Source organism: Lithobates pipiens, unplaced genomic scaffold (genome assembly GCF_037356315.1).
Source record: "Lithobates pipiens isolate NorthernLeopardFrog02 unplaced genomic scaffold, aLitPip1_a1.2 Scaffold_1, whole genome shotgun sequence".
Lineage (NCBI taxonomy): Eukaryota > Metazoa > Chordata > Amphibia > Anura > Ranidae > Lithobates > Lithobates pipiens.
In genome coordinates, this window is record NW_027507685.1 from 228,005,215 (window position 1) to 228,026,046 (window position 20,832).

The 20,832-nt window shown below is 43.1% G+C and overlaps 2 protein-coding genes across 7 annotated transcripts in view; both read left to right on the forward strand.

The window, feature by feature from the left end:
• The window catches only part of LOC143984050 (class I histocompatibility antigen, F10 alpha chain-like), a 692,198-nt gene that overhangs the window by 137,163 nt on the left and 534,203 nt on the right, over nucleotides 1-20,832 (forward strand). The gene's annotated exons all lie outside the window — the stretch shown is intronic.
• LOC143984059 (class I histocompatibility antigen, F10 alpha chain-like) overlaps nucleotides 1-20,832 on the forward strand; it is a 682,453-nt gene that overhangs the window by 123,866 nt on the left and 537,755 nt on the right. For 2 of the 6 annotated variants that reach the window (XR_013274710.1, XR_013274709.1), the window contains exon 7: nucleotides 25-809. The exons of 3 other annotated variants lie outside the window; for them this stretch is intronic. Coding sequence is in view for 1 of the 3 variants with exons in the window: in XM_077484380.1 (XP_077340506.1) it covers nucleotides 25-65 (41 nt within the window). In the remaining 2 variants the exon portion in view is untranslated. Of the gene's footprint in view, nucleotides 1-24; nucleotides 3,818-20,832 lie in introns of those variants that run through there. One more of the 6 variants, XM_077484380.1, reaches the window with a different exon arrangement.

Sequence of the window (20,832 nt, forward strand, 5' to 3'; positions counted from 1 at the left end):
AAACTTCTCCACTTTCTTTTACAGCTTCAGATGCCAATTCTGACTCCTCCAACCCGACAGCCTGAATGTACAGGATGGAGAACATCACAGGAAGAGGAGGGGAGGCTTTTCTTTCCATTCGGATTTAGCCTATTGCACTTGCTTCTGTCTACATTCATTAATATATCTAATCCCATGTAATTTAAAGAGAACCTGTCATATATTCTAATCCACTGGTGTATATAAAAGAATACCTTTTGAATGTAAAACCAGGGTGGTACACCGAATGTATGAAGATTGAGAGAAGTATTTTCCCCATATTAATAAAATAATCATGGCTGACAATGTCACCCCTATAAAGGTCTGTGATATAATAAATATTCATATACAGATTTAACTGATTGGATCAGTGCTGTCTATACTTCAGTGCTGAGGATTTCTGAATAGTACCATCATCTTATTCAGTACTCTGCATCTGACTTCCCAGGCTCTGCAGTAATATCTGAGTAATGAGGGGAAGCATATATTGGACCCCTGTAAGCTCATGAGGATAGAGTCATGAGAGATCCCATTTCTGACCTGTTTTATGGGCATAGACTCCTTTCTATGTTAATGATCTTGGCTTGAGTACATCATGAATCAGTGACATGGAACAGACATGCTGTCACAATTCCCTTCTGTGTGTTTGTGTCAGGTCAGGGAATTGTGTGTGTGTGTGGTGGATTCAAGGACCAGGGTGATAGTAATTCAAGGATCAGGATGACAGCCCCAGAACTTGCACTCCGGAAAAAAAATCCAATCTGGCATCTCTCATATCTCCATCTTCACAGGTTCTGTTTTATTGCCAGCCATGTATAGTCAGCCGCCTTTTCCTTTATTATTGGGGGGAATTTTCTCTGTACATTTGTCAGAAGAACATTGATATCCTGATACACGGCTAATGAGGCCATAAGCACAATGTACCATATTCTATGACAGGTTTTCTGTAGGAATAGGATTTATACAGCAATTATATTATACAACATAATTCTGCTTTTTTTAGCTTTGTTTTTTTTAATAACTTTTACATATTTGCAATAAGGTGAAGGTTTTTTGGTTTGGTTTGATTTTATTTTATTTGTAATTGATAGTTTGATTTGTAAAAAAAGACATTATACCATACCTACGTTTAACATCTCATATCATCATGGACACCACCATCATATTCTGGAAATAACAGCTGGGCTTCTTCAGATGGATGATGTCCCATTGTGCCAGATAGACACGGCTCTCCCGCTGCCCTTTCCATGTATGTCAGAATGTTTCTGGCAGGCTTCCCTTATCTTTACTATGAATGGTGTTGTCATCTGCAACCCGCTAAGGTCAGACCAACATTGGCATTTCCTTTCCATTCATTCAGAGGAGTTCTTTGCAGACCAATATCCATAATGGACTGAACTCCTCGGTGTGTATATATAAGTGCCCCAGCCATCATAGAGATGAAAGAAGCTTGTCAGAAAATGCTGAGCACTGAGCCTTAGGGCCTGTGTCATTGGGCTTTGGACTTGTGTCGATTGCATTAGTATGAGACACGTATGAGATCATTCAGAATTTACTGACAGGTACATTGGATCTGCAGTTGACTTCCTCCTGATCTGCTTCAAGCAAGTTTTGCATACCCATAGACTTTGTATGCTGAATAGAACAAAAGCAATTTATAGAACCCCGAACGCTGTTCATCACCTGTTTGAAAATGCCTATACAGTAGACATGTGCACTGCTGAAAAATGTGTTAGTTTTCGTTTCATTCATTTTTTGTTTTTTCTGGGTCATTCGTTAAGATCGAAATTCGTTAATTTGAAAAAAAGTCATAATTACGGAAAATATCGAAATTGCTTAAATTCAAAATTTCTGCAGTAATAACTAACTATTAAATAATAGGTATTTGAATTTCCTTTCAAAATTGGCTGTTAGTGAACGTGATGAATATGAATTTATCCGAAGTTATGAATTATTCAAAATAACAAATGCTGTATCTAAACAAATAGAACGTAACAAATGAATAATAGTAATTTGTAACTTTGGATACATTTGTGTTTGTTACATTCACTAGCAGACAATTTGAAAGTAAATTCCAATACATATAATTTAGTAGTTGGTTATTGGTTATTTCAGATTTTCAAATTTGTGTTTTTCGGATTTTCGTTCTTTTGAATTTTTGGATTTTCGTTCTTTTCGAATTTAACAGGTTTTCGTTAATTCAAATATTTCATAATTAACAAATGTGTCAAATTTCGTCAAAACTCATTTTGTAATGAAGCGAATTGCACATTCTACTTTAGGCCCCTTTCACACGGCACGGATCAGTAATGATCCACCCCGTGATGATCTGCTTGCTCAGCGGGGATCGCTCCGTTGTCCCAGCTGAGCTGGTGGATAACGGGGCGGTCCCTGCACACTGTGCGGGGACCGCCCTGTCAGCTCTCTGCTCTCCTCTATGGGGGATCGGATGAGCACGGACCGTCTGTCTGTGTTCATCCGATCCGCTCTGCAGACGGATAGAAAAATAGGATTTTCCTCCGTCTGCAGAATCGGACAATTGCGGAGGCGGACGATATCGGGTGTCTGCGGATGTTCATCCACAGACACCCGCTATCCCATAGGAATGCATGTATGTCCGTATTTCATCCACAAACGGATGGTTGAAATACGGACGTAATGTCCGCATGTGTGAAAGGGGCCTTACAGTCCACAACCCACATTATGGACCCGCTGATGTTACAATATCAAAGCAGGTATATTATAAATGAGTGAACTCAGACTATTCTAGAGGAATATAAGAAGAGACCATTGATGACTTGATTCTGGATGGAAAATGTCAGTATGTTGTTTTTTTTTTTATTTTAATAGAATGGATATAAGGGACGTAGAGTTTGGGATTATGACGGTGCCCAAATACACTTGGAATACAATTTTACTTAAAAAAATACAAATTTTATTACATAGAAAATGCGACAAAACCAGGGGTGCATAAAAAGAAACAGAGTAGATCATTTATTTTAATGTTGCTTAAACGAAAGAAAGGTTATTGTTAAGTACGTATATTCCACATACAAACGGATTGTTTAGTGCAACGCATGCACTGCAGTGTTTTGTGGTGACATTTGTTTTGAACGCTCTGCACAGTAGAGGACAAAGCACTGCAGCACATTACAATGGACATGGGGTGTGTTGCAAAATTTTTCTTAAAAATAAAACTGCATGTCCAATTTTTGAGTCAAACTGCACTACCAGTACTTTCAAAATAAATGGGCTGTCTTAAGGCAGTGGACTGTAATGCACTGTAATATGTTGTGTGAACATAATCTGTAATGTGAATAGTCCCTAAATGTTTTTTCTCAGAAATTCCATTGGCTCTGTCTGGCTTCCCAGCTGCAGGAGGTTTATTAGCATTATCTCCATGTTCCTGATATTATAAAATAAAAACAAAGAATGATATCCCTATAAACTTCACATCAGTTGGGTTGGGGTGCAGAAAAGTTGATACCAAACCTCCTTAATCACATCTGAGGTTGTTGGGTGATTTCAGTGGACTGGAATGGTGATGTATCAGATTATGGGGGTCTAATCCCCCAGTTATATATTGAATAAATGATCTAGAACTTAAAAGAAACATCATTGTCCCAATCACCAGACAGAGACCTGAAATGATCAGATACAGATATGAGGCAGGTGAGAGAATGAATGGCATGTTGGTAATAAGACTGTACTTACTCTATAAACATTAAGTCAATAAATAATAGAATTTTGGTATGTAACTAAGATTTAAATTATCAATAAAATTGACTTGCCCCTCTGAGGTGACTGTTTACTTTTTTTCCATTTGTCTTGAGTTATAAAATATTTAAATTATATCTATTTTTTAAATCTGAGTCTGTTGCTTGTGTATATAAACCCTAAGGCCCCTTTCACACGGAGGCGTTTTTCAGGCGCTACAGCGCTAAAAATAGCGCCTGAAAAAATCCGGCCCCTTTCTCTCCAGTGTGAAAGCCGGAGGGCTTTCACACTGGAGTGGTGCGGTAGCAGGATGGTTAAAAAAAAAATCCTGCTAGCCGCATTGAAATCAATGGGGCAGTGCGGCTATACCGCCGGCAAAGCACCGCTGCAGCAGCGCTTTGTGGGCGGTTTTAACCCTTTTTTGGCCGCTATCGGGGGTTAAAACTGCCCTGGTAGTGGCCGAATACCGCCGCTCAAACGACGGTAAAGCGGCACTAAAAATACCGCTGCTTTACAGCTGACACCACTCCTACCCCAGAGTGAAAGGGGCCTAACAATTAAATTCATTTTTTTTCCTTTTCAGTATTGAAAGTGTTTTGTAACATCTGTTGTATAATAGTCGGGAGCAACATTGTTGGGTGATGTGAAGGGACAGCGCCATGAGGGCATGTTTTATGGAGGATAGGGATGGGACTGTGAAGGGTGGGTTATGGCAAATGTGGGACAGTAAAGTAGTAGGAGGGGCAGGGGAGGAGCAGTGCAGAGTCCCTGGCAGGTAGTATCCCCTGTGCAGCTCTCTACTCCCTTCCACTGGGTGGGGGGTCTAGATCGGGCTGTCCAGTAAGACTCCCTGCCCATCTTCTGGTTCCCCCCTGGCCAGGCTCTGAGTTGGGTTTAGGCAGCCCGAGAGCCCGCTACCCCCCTGGACAGCCCTGTAGTCACCTAACGGGCCACCAATGTTGCCTTATCACTGCACATTAGAAGAAAAAAAATGACTTATTTGCAAAATTTTATAACAAATTAAGAAAAAAAAATTCTTCCAAAAAATTGTTTTCTGTCTTTCTTCATGTATTTAGAAAAAAAATAAACATTCCAGCGGTGATTAAATACCACCAGAAAAGAAAAGCTTGATCTGTCTTAAAAAAATCATAAAAATGTAATTTGGGTACAGTGTTGCATGACCATGCAATTGTCATTCAAAGTGCAAGTGTTGAAAGTTGAAAATTGGCCTGGGCAGGAAGGAGTTGAAAGTAACCAGTAGGCAAATGTTTTAAAAAACTGTCTCTTAACTATTTTAATTGTCTTTTAGATTCAAAGCAAATTTGTCAAGCCCTGAGTTATAGACACAATGACACAATAGTTATAGACACAAGATAACCAGATGGCCTAGGAAACTTGCCTCATGGTCTTCATGGTCAGCAGTGAGGCCTTAGCCCTGGTTCACACTACCACAATGTGTGACACAGAAAGTCGCATGACAAGTCATAACTCATTAATTTCAATGGTTGCCATCTTAATTGCTGCAACCCAAGTCACATGAAAAAAAAAGGTTCTGTACAACTTTTGTTGACTTGAGTGCCTTAGCCCTTGTACACACGGTCGGACATTCCGACGGAAAATGTCCGATCGGACCGTGTTGTCAGATAATCCAACCGCGTGTGGGCTTAATCGGACTGTTTCCGTCGAAATATCCGATCGACAAAGTTTGAGAGCTAGCTATAAAATTTTCCGACAACATGATCCGATGCGCCTCAGTTCTGATCATGTGTAGCCTAGTCCGACGGACAAGGTGCCACGCATGCTCAGAATAAATTCTGAGACGGAAGCGCTCGGTCAGGTAAAACTACCATTCGTAATCGATATAGCACATTCGTCACACTGCAATGTTAAAAATTCTTTAACCAGTTCCCGACCGCCAGGCCTCAAATGATGGCCAGGCGGCGCATCTTTTGTGGCAGGAGCTCGTCATATGACGTCCTCCCGTTTAAACAGGGAATGCGCACGATCGTGCTCGCACATCTCTGTTTCTTCGGTGGCAGTGTGTCACGGATGCACCGCTCGCCACCGAGGGGATGAACAGCCATTGGGTATGGCTGTTTACCACGTGATCGGCCGTGATGAAGTCATGGGCGATCACAGATGGTCACACCCCCACTGTGTACGGTGCGTGTATGCGAGCACATCGGTAGCGGCATGTTCCCAGGAACACTGCTAGTCACAGACACTGGTAAACCGCCATTACCCACGTGATCGGCTGTGATCGTTTCACAGCCGATCACTAAAATGTAAACCAACCACGGTAACGAGATGTTACCGGGTTCTCCTCCTCACACACTGATGGTGTGTGAGAAGGAGATTGCTGTAACATCTCATTACCGCTTACAGTGTACACCAACACACACTGTTTGCCCCCCCAATAAAGAGGACCTGTCACCACCCATCACAGTACCTGTCACTCACAGTCCATCCGAGTACCTGTCACAGTCCATCAGAGTACCCGAGTACCTGTCACAGCCCATCAAAGTACCCGAGTACCTGACACAGTCCATCCGCCTACCTGTCACAGCCCATCAAAGTACCCAGTACCTGTCACGGCTCATCAGAATACCCGAGTACCTGTCACAGTTCATCTGGGTACCTGTCACAGTCCATATGAGTACCTATTAACGCCCTTCAGAGTACCCAAATACCAGTCACCAGGCCATCGGAGAACCTGTCACCAGGCCATCAGAGTACTCAACTGCCTGTCACCAGCCCATCCGAGTACCTATTTGCAGCCTATGCCTCATAGAATATACGTTGGGGTGCTTGCTTTCCAAAATGGGGTCATTTTGTGGGTAATTCCACTGTCCTGGTGCTCCAGGACCTTCAAAAGTGTGATAGGTAGGAATGAAATGAGATGTGTCATTTATGCTCCTAGAACACCTGAAGGTACTACTTCAGTTTTCGGCCTCTCTATGTGAGCAGGCTGTGTAAAAGTCCTACACGTGGTATCGCCATACTCGGGAGGAGTAGTAGAATGTGTTTTGGGGTGTAATTTTTGCTATATACATGCTATGTGTTAGAAATATCTTATAAATTTACAACTTTGTGTAAAAAAAAGAAAAAAAAAAAAAAAAAAAAAAGCGTTTCATTTATTTCCACATTTTTCCACTTCTGGAAAAAAATGAACCATTCAAAAGACTCATTATGCCTCACAGATTATACTTTGGGGTGTTTGCTTTCCAAAATGGGGTAATTTTATGGGAAATTCCATTGTCCTGGTACTGCAGGGCCTTCAAAAGTGTAATAGGTGGCTGTGAAATGAGATGTGTCATTTTTGCTCGTAGAACGTCTGAAGGTACTACTTCAATGTTGGTGCTCTGTATGTGGCCATGTTGTGTAAAAGTCTTACATGTGGTATCCCCATGCTCCGGAAGAGTAGCAGAATGTATTTTGGGGTGTAATTTGTTGTATGCATATATTGTGTGTAAGAGATAACCTGATAATATGACAATTAAAAAATAAATAAAATAAAATTTTCATTTTGCAAAGAATTGTGGGAAAAAAATGACAACTTAAAGCGGGGTTCCACCCTAAAGTGGAACTTCCGTTCATCAGAACCCTCCCCCCACCGGTGTCACAATTTGCACCTTTCAGGTGGTAGGGGGTGGGGGTGCAGATACCTGTCTAAGAAAGATATTTGCACCCACTTCCGGGCATAGACTCCGACGGGAGTCTGTGCCTCTTCCTGTCCCTGCGCGCTGTCTGCTGGGACACACACGGGTCCCAGAGACAGCGCAGACAATTCCTATTGCGCTGCTCGACTCATGCATGCACAGTAGGGAACCGGGAAGTGAAGCCGCAACACTTCACTTCCTGATCCCCTCACCTAGAATGGCGGCGGCAGGGGCCGAGCGATTGATCGGCCTCGGCTGCCGACATCGCTGGATCCTGGGACAGGTGAGTGTCCATTTATTAAAAGTCAGCAGCTGCAGTATTTGTAGCTGCTGGCTTTTAAAAAAAAAATTCACAGTGAAATCCCTCTTTAAAAAAAAACTCACCATGCTACTTAATACCTTGGAATGTCTACTCTCTAAAAAGGGGTCATTTGGGGGGTATTTGTACTTTCCTGACTTGTTAGTGTCTCAAGAAATGAGATGCACCTGATGTACTGAAGGCCTCATCAGAAGTGATCAATTTTCAGTGATTGGCACCATAGTTTGTAGACTCTATAACTTTCACAAAGACCAAATAATATACACTAATGCGGGTTATTTTTACCAAAGATATGTAGCAGTATAAATTTTGGCCAAAATTTATGAAGAGAAATTACTAATTAGAAAAAATTTATGACAGAAACAAAGAAAAAGGCATTTTCTTCACAAAATTTACGTTTTATTTTATTTATAGCACAAAAAATAAAAAACCCACTAGTGATTAAATACCACTAAAAGAAAGCTCTATTTGTGTGTAAAAAAGGATGCAAGTTTCATATGGGTACAGTGTTGCATAACTGAGTAATTGTCATTCAAACTGTGAAAGTGCTGAAAGCTGAAAATTGGTCTGGTCAGGAAGGGGGTGTAAGTGCACTGTATTGAGGTGGTTAATGCAGTGCATTCTCTTTTTCTTTATAATGCTACAAGAATGAAGTTGTTTTGCTGCTCATATTCACATACACTTCTCCAAAACGTATTTCTTTATTCTTTTTCCTCATTTCATGAATATAATATCTTAATTTGTCACGTCTCCCCAATATTTTTTTATTTTATTTATGTATTTATTTTTTTATTTTGTTTTTTTTTTTTTTTTTAATCAAGATCTCCTTTTTTGACAGTTTGCTCATCTTTGTAATTTTGTTTTGTGTGTCAACTTACCACAGCGCCATTATTTTTTTATTTTATTGTTTTCTTTTTTAACCTCTAGTTTGGTGTTAGTGCCCCTTGTTATTAATTTGACTGTATTTTTGAAATGTACCTGCCTACTCACAAATTAAACTGTTCTTTTTGAAGTAAAACACATAGGCAAGTATTTCTTGAACCAAAAAAAACCCCTTTATTTAGGTGTCAAACAAATAAACAGGAAGATTCCGACGGAATGTTTCCTATCGGACCGTTTTGTCGGATATTCCGACTGTGTGTGGTCTGCATTGGACTGTTTCCGTCGGAATATCCGACGGACCAACTTTTCCAACTTGCCGGTAAAATTTTCCGACAAAATGCTCTGATTGGACATACTCTGATCATGTGTAGCCTACTCCGACGGACAAAGTGCCACGCAGGCTCAGATCAAATTCCTAGACCAAAGCTATTGGTTACTAGCCTGTACGTATCCCGTCGTAACGAAATAACGTCATCACGTTATGTACAATCGGATTTTCTGACAATGTAGTCCGACCGTGTGTATGCAACATCACTTCCGGACCTCTTCTGGAATTAATCCATCGGAATTACTCCGATGGATTTGGTTGTCGGAATCTCCGACCGTGTGTACAAGGGCTTACTGTGAAGAAACCCTTCCGTATTTGGAGATGAAATCTCTTTTCCTCTAGACGTAAAGAGTGCCCCCTTGTCCTCTTTGTTGACTGTAAAGTGAATAACTCAACACCAAGTTCACTATATGGACCCCTTATATATTTGTATATGTTGATCATATCCCCCCTTAATCTCCTCTTATCAAGAGTGAATAAATTCAGTTCCTCTAATCTTTCCTCATAGCTGAGCTCCTCCATGCGTCTTATCAGTTTGGTTGCCCTTCTCTGCACTTTCTCCAGTTCCCGAAAATATCCTTTTTGAGAACTGGTGCCCAAAATCGAACTGCATATTCCAGATGAGGTCTTACTAATGATTTGAACTGGGACAAAATGATATCTCTCTCTCTGGAGTCCTACCTCTCTTAATACAAGAAAGGACTTTGCTCGCTTTGGAAACCACAGCTTGGCATTGCATGCTATTATTGAGCTTATGATCTACCAAAACCCCCAGATCCTTCTCCACTATGGATTCCCCCAGTTGTATTCCCCCTAGAATTATAATGCATGCATATTCTTAGTCCCCAAGTGCATAACTTTACATTTAGCAACATTAAACCTCATCTGCCACATAGTCGCCCAATTAGACAGAGCATTGAGGTCGGCTTGTAAATTGGAGACATCCTGTAAGGACTTTATTCCACTACATAGCTTGGTGTTATCTACAAAGACGGAAATGTTACTTTTGATCCGAGACCCAATATCTATAAAGATATTAAAAAGTAAGGGTCCCAACACTGAACCTTGGGGTACACCACTGATAACCTTAGTCCATTCAGAGTAAAAATCATTAACCACTACAGTTTTTTTCTATCCATTTACAAACTGATATTTCCAAACCTGTAGACTTTACCTTACACATGAGCCGTATCAAACGCTTTTGCAAAATCCAAGTATACCATGTCCACCGCCACCCCTCTGTCCAAGGCTTTACTTACCTCCTCATAAAAAGAAATCAGGTTTGTCTGACAACTTCTGTCTTTCATGACTCCATGCTTTCTGTTGCTTAAAATATTTTTTTGCTACAAGAACTCGTCTATGTGGTCTTTTATTAATTTCTCCAGTATCTTCCCAACTATAGACAGGTCTAAAGTTACCTGGTAAAGACTTTGTTCCCTTTTTAAATATAGGCACCCCATTGGCCCTGCGCCAATCCAGTGGTACTATTCCTGTCATTAATGAGTCCATAAAAATTAGATACAATGGCTTTGAAATTACAGAGCTCAATTCTTTTAGGATCTGTGGGTGGATGCCATCAGGTCCAGGTGCTTTATCCACCTTTATTTTGTCTAAATATTTCTGGACCATATCACTTTTGAGCCATTGTGGATTTGGGGCTGTGTCACTACCACCCCCATTATGCACATGAGCTCCCCCATGCTCCTTTGTATACACAGAGCTGAAGAAAGTAATTAATAAATTAGCCTTCTCTTTGTCCCCAGTCACCCACTCCAGATTATTTTGTAAATGGCCTACATGCTCAGACTTGACCCTTTTACTATTAATACATTTGAAGAAATTTTTGGGGGTTGTCCTACTATCTTTTGCAATCTGTCTTTTGTTTTGAATTTTTGCATCCTTGATTTCCTTTTTTCATATTCTTTTTACATATTCTGTTATATTCTTTGTAACATTTAAATGACACTAGTGTTCCTTCATTTTTATATTTTTTAAAAGCTCTTTTCTTATAGTTTATAGCTTTTTTAACTTTGGCCGTTAGCCACATAGGTTTTTTTAGCCTTTTAAACGTATTGCCCATGGGAATATACTTTGCAGTGAGTTCACAAGCAGTCTTTTTGAAGTAATCCCATTTCTGTTCTGTGCCCATTGATGCCAATATTCTCTCCCAGTCTAAGTCCTGGAGAGCAGCCCTCATCCTTGGAAAGTTTGCTCTCTTGAAATTAAATGTTTTTATCTTTCCCGTATGTGATTTTTGCTTACAGCTAACATCAAATGAAATCATGTTATGGTCACTGCTACCCAGATGTTCCTTTATCTGAACATTAGTAATACGCACTGCATGGTTTGAGATTATCAGGTCCAACAGAGCATCATTCCTAGTTGGGGCCTTAATAAATGGGACCATAAAATTGTCCTGTAATAGGTTTATACATTTTTGCCCTTTTGTCCCAGCAGTGCCATTACTCCAGTCAATATCTGACTAGTTAAAATCCCCCATTATTATCACTGTCCCAGCCCCTGCAGCCCTTTCCCTCTGTGCAAGGAGCTGAGTCTCCACCTCCTCATGAACATTGGGTGGTCTATAACAAACTCCAATGATTAACTTTGAACTATGTACATCTGTATGCAGTTCCACCCATAATGCTTCAGACTCATCACACTCTCCATCCACCAGGTCCTCTTTCACACTCGCTTTGAGATCACTTCTCACATACAGACAGACCCCTCCACCTTTCCTTTTTACTCTGTCTTTCCAAAAGAGTGCATAGCCAGGAATATTAATAGCCCAGTCATGTGAGGAATGTTTCAGCAATGCCGATTACATCATAGCTCTCCTGATGCACCAGAGCTTCCAGCTCACCTATTTTGCTTGGCAGACTTCTGGCATTGGTGAACAAACACTTTTATGTATTAATATATTTTGACTGGTCACATACTATCCTCTTGGGTGTTCCGCGATTGCAGCTAGGACTTGCTACTATACTTACCTTGGGTTTATGTGCTTTGGTTACCCTACCACTAATGTCCCTAATATTACCCTCTGGAATATGTTCCACCCTGACTATCTCTATCTCTGGACCCTCCCCCCATCGCCTAGTTTAAAAACCCCTCTAACTTTTTGGCCATCCTTATTCCCAGCTGATCTGCACCCTCCTCATTTAGATGCAGTCCGTCCCTTCTATAGTACCAGTTATCGACTGAGACGTCGTCCCAGTCCTCCAGGAACCCAAACCCCTCCTTACTACACCAGCTCTTCAGCCACTTGTTTACTTCCCTAATCTCCCTCTGCCTTTCTGGTGTGGCTCGATGTACTGGTAGTATTCCTGAGAATACTACCATGGATGTCCTTTTCCTCAATTTAGCTCCCAAGTCCCTTAAATTGTCCTTTAGGACACTCCCTCTGCCTCTGACTTTGTCATTGGTGCTAATGTGCACCATGACAGCCGGGTCCTCCCCAGGCCCTCCCAGTAATCTGTCCACCAGGTCCGTGATGTGCCGAACCCGAGCGCCCGATAGACAACATACAGTTCGGCGCTTCAGGTCTTTGTTACAGATTGCCCTCTCTGTCCTAAGAATTGAGTCCCCTACCACCAGAATCTGTCTTTCCTTACCCTTCGCTCCCCCCACTCTCACTGGAGTTCTTCTTCCGGCAACTAGGAGAGTCCCTCAGCTCCAGCAGTGCTGGTCCCTGACTGGTTTCACCAGTGACACTCATACTTATTCGGATGCTCCAGCCCTGGATCAACCTCCCTGGCACTTCCCCCTCTACCCTTCCTGACTGTCACCCATCTACTATTTTCTAGTGCCTGCACCTCGTTGTCTCCACCCACCTCTGTGCTGGCCCCTGACAGCACCTGCCGTGTACGTTCCTGGCTCTCCTTTAGTGTGGAGAGTCTTCTCAGTGCTGACAGTTGCTTCCCCAGATTCAGAACCTGGGCTTCCAGGGAAACAATGTGCTTACATTTTGCACAGTAGTATTCGCCCTCGATCAGATGATCAAGGAACGCATACATGCCGCAGGATGTACAACGAGTCGCCTCTCCACACCCGCCGGGCATCGTACCTATTAATTTAATGAGCATTAGAGATTATACCCAGTCCAAATTACCTATCAACTAGCTTCCTGACACTGATACTCAACAAGACAATACACAGGTACTAGTGTGCACCCACAATACACAAGTACTAACAATCTGCACACTACTCAGACAACACTCAGGTACTCACACTACATAGGTACTATGACCCCTGTAATAACCTCCTTGTTTCAACTCCTGGTTTTAACTCGCCACTCAACTCTTGGACAGAGTTCCAGCAAACTCAAAGATGAGCAGGCTCACAATGAGTTTGACAAAAGGTTATATAGGCCTCAAATACCTGTGACCAATTAACCACTCCCCTTTAAAAGGTGTCAGAAAAAAGGTGTTAAAAAGCTACAAGGAAAAGCCCCAAAAAGAACCTAAAATGCAAACCAGCAATCACCAGCAGTAAAAAGCAAGACTTGTTCACTTTCCACTCAAGGTCCCCCACTGTTTAGATTCCAACCAGCAGTTTGGGACTGCTAGGGCTACTTCCTCTTCTCCTCTGGCAGTGACAAGAAGCACTCCTTACAGCTGCCCTGAACATTGTCCATGTAATGATGTGTAAGTGTTGTTCACTACAGTAGTTCCCTGAGCCCAGGCTGTGTGATAAAGCACCCCAAGGGGCAGTCCATGGCAGACAAAGTTCCCAGACAAAGTGCATTGAATTATGCTGGGCGCCACGTAATCTGAGTTATGCCCCATACACACGATCGGATTTTCCGATGGGAAAAAGTTGAAAGTGAGCTTGTTGGTGGAAAATCTGACCATGTGTATGCTCCATTGGACATTTGTTGTCGGACTTTGCACCAACAAATGTTGGCTAGCATGCTCTCAAATTTTCTGCCAACAAATGTGTGTTGTCGGATTTTCCGATTGTGTGTACACAAGTCTGTCAGACAAAAGTCCAAAGTACAAACACCAGTGCTCGGAATCAAGGATGAGCCGCAAGCTTGTAAAACTAGCGTTCGTAATGGAGATATCACGTGTCTTGTACGTCACTACGTTGTGACCGTGTGTATGCAAGACAAGTTGGAGCCAACACCCTTTGAACAAAAATCCACGGTTTCGTTGTCGGAAAGTCCCATCGTGTGGCAGAAGACTGAGGAACACTAATGGTGGCTATCATTTAACCTGAGGAAAACTGAGGACATCTAGTAATGGCAATAAATTACTTTGGTGGACAGCTCTGGAGTGAAAGCGGGTATTGTAGCAGAAACTGTTTTTTTAATTTTTTATTGAGCTATGTATTTATTTATTTTTTGTCTGGAGTTCACAAGTCCTCCTCCTTAGCTAACCCTTTCCCAGCAAGTCTTCCTCCTTAAGCCCCCCTTCCTCCAGCACTATTGTCCTGATTGGTAGCAAAAAAACTCCTTCCCTCCTGCAGCATGTGACAATAGTAAGGTCTGGGCACCCCCAAAACTGAAGCAGGAGCATCAGAATAACATTGCTCTGTATAAATTCACAAGGATGCGGCATAACAAATAAGGTGGATTTATTTGGGAAGTGCTCAGGCTGAAGTGTATCCCACAGTACAGGATGTCATTACCCAAATTATATTCCAAATTAGAGGTGACATGGTGAGGTTGATTTACTAAAGGCAAATAGACTGTGCACTCTGCAAGTGCAGTTGCTCCAGAGTTTAGTAAGTGAACAGAATCTCTGCTGTTTTCCATCATCCAATCATGTGGAAGCAAAAATGCATTTATCTTTCATTTTCCTTGCACGTGTTTGGGTATGCTTTTCAAAGTGAAGGTTTACCTTATTTATTAAGCTCTTGAGAAACTGCACTTGTAGAGTGCACAGTCTATTTGCCTTTAGTAAATCAACCCCGTCCCTTTAGGAAGTGGGTAAAGAACTTGCGGCAAGCAGCCTCTTACTACCAAGCAGCACTCTTCCATCCAGAACTGGTGATGTTGGCAATGATTTAGGAGCAAGCAACGGTGATTGCTCAGAGAACCAGTGATATCAGCAGTGACTCAGGACCCGGCAATGGAGATCTCTCATGGAACCAATTACCTTCTGACAGCTGTGACCTCTGCGGAGATGTGACAGCCTGGATTCTCTCTCTTTCTGACACCATGGCAAACACTACAGCAGGCAGCTCTCCAAAACAGCAACCCACTTTTATGGTCACATTTCACGTTCCCAATCCCCCGGAGTCCTGGCTTCTGCTTCTTTTTCCTCCTCCTCTGCTGCTGCCAATATGACATCCGTGTGGGCGCATGGCCCCCATGCGGTGCACTCGCATGCATGTCACATTGGGAGTAGCTTCTGTGTCTATGCAGCTGCTGCATCCCAACTTAAAGCAATAGGACTGCCTGCATAGGGATGCACAGAACACCTGTGTGGGTAAACATGGCTTCACACAGGGTACGGATTTATGTGTCCCATGTGAACAAGGCCTAAGCTAGAACTTAAAGAATTATTATCTCTTTGAAGAGCGCTACTGTATTGCAAATCTCAGAAATGTCCCTGTTTGTTGCAAATTGTGTATATTACATACATTTCTTAAAGCGGGATTCCACCCTAAAGTGGAACCTCCACTGATCGGATCCCTCCCCCCCTCCGGTGTCACAACTGACACCTTTCAGGGGGGATGGGGGTGGAGATACCTGTCAAAGACAGGTATTTTCACCCACTTCCAGGCATAGACTCCCGTGGGAGTCTACGCCATTTCCTGCCCTGCCGCACTGTCTGCTGGGACACACACGGGTCCCAGTGACAGTGCGGAGATTTCCTATTGGACGGCGCGGCTCGCGCATGCGCAGTAGGGAACCGGGAAGTGAAGCCGATTCGCTTCACTTCCTGATTCCCTCACCTAGAATGGTGACTGCAGCAGCCGAGAGCCGAGCGATCGATCGGCCTCGGCATCGCTGGAACCCGGGACAGGTGAGTGTCCATTTATTGAAAGTCAGCAGCTGTAGTATTTATTGCTGCTGGCTTTTAATATTTTTTTTTTTTGGTGGAATCCCTCTTTAAGTCAGAACTGTTAATGCAGATATTGTGAAAGATTTGTGTTTCCATTAAAACACATAGTGGCAGCTATTTGGTGTGTCACCAGGTAACTGCATAGTTGCCCAATCCCAATGCTTACCACTCTCAGTCTGTTGGCAACACACTAAGGGCCCTTTCACACATGCTGTCCAATCAGGTCTACCTGTCAGTTTTTCAGGCAGGCCTGATAGGACCCTCCAGTCACCCCTATGGAGTGCCTGATGTGAGCGCTGGCATCCGCTGCTATGGGACTGAGTCTGTCTTTGCTCTGCTCAGTAAATGGAGACAGGCCTGTCATCCGCCTGCTCAGTGGAGCGATCCCCCCGCTGAGCAAATGGAGGCGCCCGTGTGAAAGGGGCCTTAGATTGTGGTCCTGTGAGTTGGAAAATCTTTGCGCAGGGTGCGGCCAAGGTTCCTTTCACACTTGTGTGACCTGAAAGTTACACAATTTTGCCGCAATTTTGATGTGACTTGAAGCAATGCCTGTGTAATCTTGAGGTCTATGGACCCCAAGTCACCTCAAAGTCAGGCCAAAGTAGTGCAGTGACTACTTTGAAGTTGCTGCGACTTGAAGATACACAGATATGAATGGTACTCATTGAAAATCATGGCGTCCGACTTGTCATGTGACTTTGCAGTCCCAAGTCACAGGACAAGTCGCACTAGTGTGAAAGGGGCCTGAGAGTTTCATCTCATATTGCTGGCAGCATGGTGGGCTCTGACATAGCTGCTATCAATACTGGTTTCAGCACAGTGAGATTGGACCCATGTGTATTGCCCAGAAAACTCACCAGACCTCAGATGCAGCAATGCTTGCAGGGGAATGAGTGAAAGTCCTCGTAAGGCTTGATTCTCACCTATGCAGTTTTAGTGCTTTTTGCATTTTGCAGATTTGAACTACAAAAAAGTGTTCCATAGGAAACAATGTTAAATGGACTGTAGTGCTAATCTGCAAAATGCAAAAAGCACTAAAACTGCATAGGTGTGAATCCAGCCTAAGATTTCCCTTGGCTGCTTCAAGTGACTCGCAAAAGCCAAGAAGAAGCCTGGAAGAGCTCTTCTTGGCTCTGCGCTGCTCTTGATCCAAGGAAGTGACCCAGAAAACTTGTTCCAGTACCCCTGCCTGATGTCACTCATACTTGAGTCCTAAATGCTGCACCCTCCAGTGCACCAATGGTTTGCTGCCTGATGGCAGGTGTCCCCCCTATCCTGACTATACCTCTTGATAACACCTCTTTGTATATAGAAAAGAGTGTGAAGGGGCGATCTCTGTGCTGTATATAGTGGGTTAATTGTTTAATAATCATTATTAGTAGCTTTATGTTCCAGTACACTAATTAGCCTTAACTTTTTCAGCCTCTGAGACAGAATCGTAGTTATCCACCATCCATAAAGCCTGACTGCACACCATGGAAGAGTATGATGTGAAAAACCTAAAATCTACAAGAGCGTCCACAATTTCCATCATCACAGACCATGAAAATTAATGAATTCATTCAAATTTATTGCCCAGTAATTTAATAGCAAATGTTTTTCTACTCTCTGAAGTAATATTAAAGTGATTGAAAAGAAAAAATCGATATATATATATTTTACTCTCTGAAGTAATATTAAAGCGATGAAAAAAAAAAAAAAAAATTATATATATATATATATTAAATAAATAAATATATATACATATATATATATATATATATATATATATATATATATATATATATATATATATAGTGCAAAAAGGATTACTACCAATATAAATCACCTCATGTATGTATTAATTTCATGGATAAAAATAAAAGTAAAAATTACTACATGATTTGAGCAGCTGCAGTGTGAAATTGGTGTAAACAATTGATTATAGAAAATAAATATACCACGCTAAATGCTTTGTGCAATATATTGCTACATACAGAAAAAATAAATATAAAATACTGAAAAAATCAATAAATAAAGCAGTCCCCAGTGAAAAGTGCTGGTCCTTGTGGAACAATGATGAAAAACTCATATACAATGCTGTGACTTGATAAGTAGTTCCGTGCTCCTTATGTGCTTAAATAGGGTGCCCCCTGGTAGATGTGTCACCCTTGGGATTGGACCAACTATTGCTAGTTAGGTCAAATGTGTGTGTGGGGCGACCCCTGTCGATATCCTCTGGACCTTAGGTGAACTGTGATGAATGTTCCTCATATAGATGGATACAATAGAGAAAACCTCATTGCGCAGTACCATTTAAAAATAACTTTTACCTTCCGTAACTTCCTGAGGACGGCCAATCTGATAGGCCAAAATGCATAGAGGTTGAGTCACGTGATTGCAACAACTTCCGCCCATACCCGGAAAACAAGCCCTTCACTGCATGAACTGATCAGGCAGATTTCACGGATGATATTTTTACCTGCTGTTCACTCCGGGTGCCAGGCTATCAGGCATCTTTTATTTTTTTGGGAATAAAAGTTCTTTTTAACCACTTACCGACCAGCGCACGCCGATGTAGGTCCTATTTTTGAAGAGGGATATCTCGGTAACGGCAGCAGCTGCTGCCACAACCGAGATATCCATCTCTTCAGGCGCCGGTCGCCTGTACGATAACGGTGGTCTCCGCTGCGGATTCGCCGCGAGATCACCGCTATCGGTGGCGGGAGAGGTGCCACCCCCCTCCCGCTGCCCTCCCGCACCTTCCGCCGCTTACAGGTGCCGTCGGTAGCGGCGGAGGCGATTGGGTCCTTTCGCTAGCTGGGTATGGAGACGAGTGAGGCTAAGATGGCCCCCACTCGTCTCTATACCATAGGAGGGCGGAAGCGACGTCAAAACGTCACTTCCGCCCATACCTCTTAAAGGTATTTTTTTTAAATGTCATTTTTTTTTTTTTTTTTTTTTTTTTGCATTTTAGTCCAAATATGAGATCTGAGGACTTTTTGACCCCAGATCTCATATTTAAGAGGACCTGTCATGCTTTTTCCTATTACAAGGGATGTTTACATTCCTTGTAATAGGAATAAAAGTGATCCATTTTTTTTTTAAACAGTGTAAAAATAAATAAAATCAATTAAAATAAATAAGAAAAAAAGAAAAAAGGTTTTTAAAAACACCCCGTCACGACGAGCTTGCGCACAGAAGCGAGCGCATACGTGAATAGCGCCCGCATATGAAAACGGTGGTAAAACCACACATGTGAGGTATCGCCGCGATCGGTAGAGCGAGAGAAATAATTCTAGCCCTAGACCTCCTCTGTAACGCAAAAAATGCAACCTGTAGAATTTTTTAAATGTCGCTTATGGAGATTTTTGAGGCTAAGTTTGACGCCATTCCACGAGCGGGCACAATTTTTAAGCATGACATGTTGGGTATCAATTTACTCGACGTACCATTATCTTTCACAATATAAAAAAAAATTGGGCAAATTTTACTGTTGTCTTATTTTTTTATTCAAAAAAGTGCGCTTGTAAGACCGCTGCGCAAATACGGTGTGAAAAAAAGTATTTCAATGACCGCCATTATATTCTCTAGGGTGTTAGAAAAAAAACAATATAAAATGTTTGGGGGTTTTAAGTAATTTTCTAGCAAAAAAAACTGTTTTAAACATGTAAACACCAAATCTGAAAAAGAGGCCTGGTCCTTAAGTGGTTAAACGGTACTGCGCAATGAGGTTTTCTCTATTGTATCCATCTATATAAGGAACATTCATCACAGTTACCTAAGGTGCAGAGGATATCTACAGGGTTCGCCCTACACACACGTTTGACCCATCAGATCAGTGGTTTCCAAACTGCAGCCCCTTTCTTGCCTTTATCCGGCTCTTGGGGTACTTTTCCTTCCACTGATACAAGACACTATTCCTTGCACTGACACCAACAACGGGCAACATTTCTGCTACTGACATCAACAATAGGACAATATGTCTCCCACTGAGAGCGCGTCTCCAGGTAGGCAGGGCCCACGAAGGAGACGTCGCTGACCCCGCCGCCTGGTATGGACTTAAAGGGGAACCCCAACGCCGAAAAAAAATTGTTTCCCCCCCAAGTCCACAACAGACCCTTGTCCGAGCACGCTACCCGGCTGGCCAGGAAAGGGGGGCGAGCGAGCGCCCCCCCCTCCTGAGCCGTACCAGGCCGCGTGCCCTCAACATGAGGCAACATCTCCTGGAGAAGAAGGAGAAGAAGAACGGAAGGCGACGGCGGCGACAGAAGACGGGGCCACCGCCTGTAAAAGAGCTATAAGAAGGCGCGGTGGCCCGGCAGAAGAACCGAAGAGGGGGACAAGACCCCCGAAGTCGGGAGAAGAGGCCGGCGGCGCGGAAGAAAGCCGGACTCCTCCGCTAGCAAAAGAGCTACAAGAAGATAGCGGAGGAGTCCGGCGAGAAGACCCCCGAAGACGGAAGACCCCCGGAGCTGTGCAATAAAATATTTTAACCCTGTGTTATGTTTTTTTTGTACTTTTTTTCACAGGTGAATGGGTAGGGGTACATTGTACCCCATACTCATTCACATAGGGTGGGGGGCCGGTATCCGGGGGCCCCCTTATTAAAGGGGGCTCCCGGATTCCGATAAGCCCCCCGCCCGCAGACCCCAACAACCAACGGCCAGGGTTGTCGGGAAGAGGCCCTTGTCCTCATCAACATGGGGACAAGGTGCTTTGGGGTGGGGGGGCCGCGCAGCCCCCCCTTCCCCAAGGCACCCCCCCATGTTGAGGGCACGCGGCCTGGTACGGCTCAGGAGGGGGGGCGCTCGCTCGCCCCCCTTTCCTGGCCAGCCGGGTAGCGTGCTCGGACAAGGGTCTGTTGTGGACTTGGGGGGGGCCCCACGCCGATTTTTTTTTGGCGTTGGGGTTCCC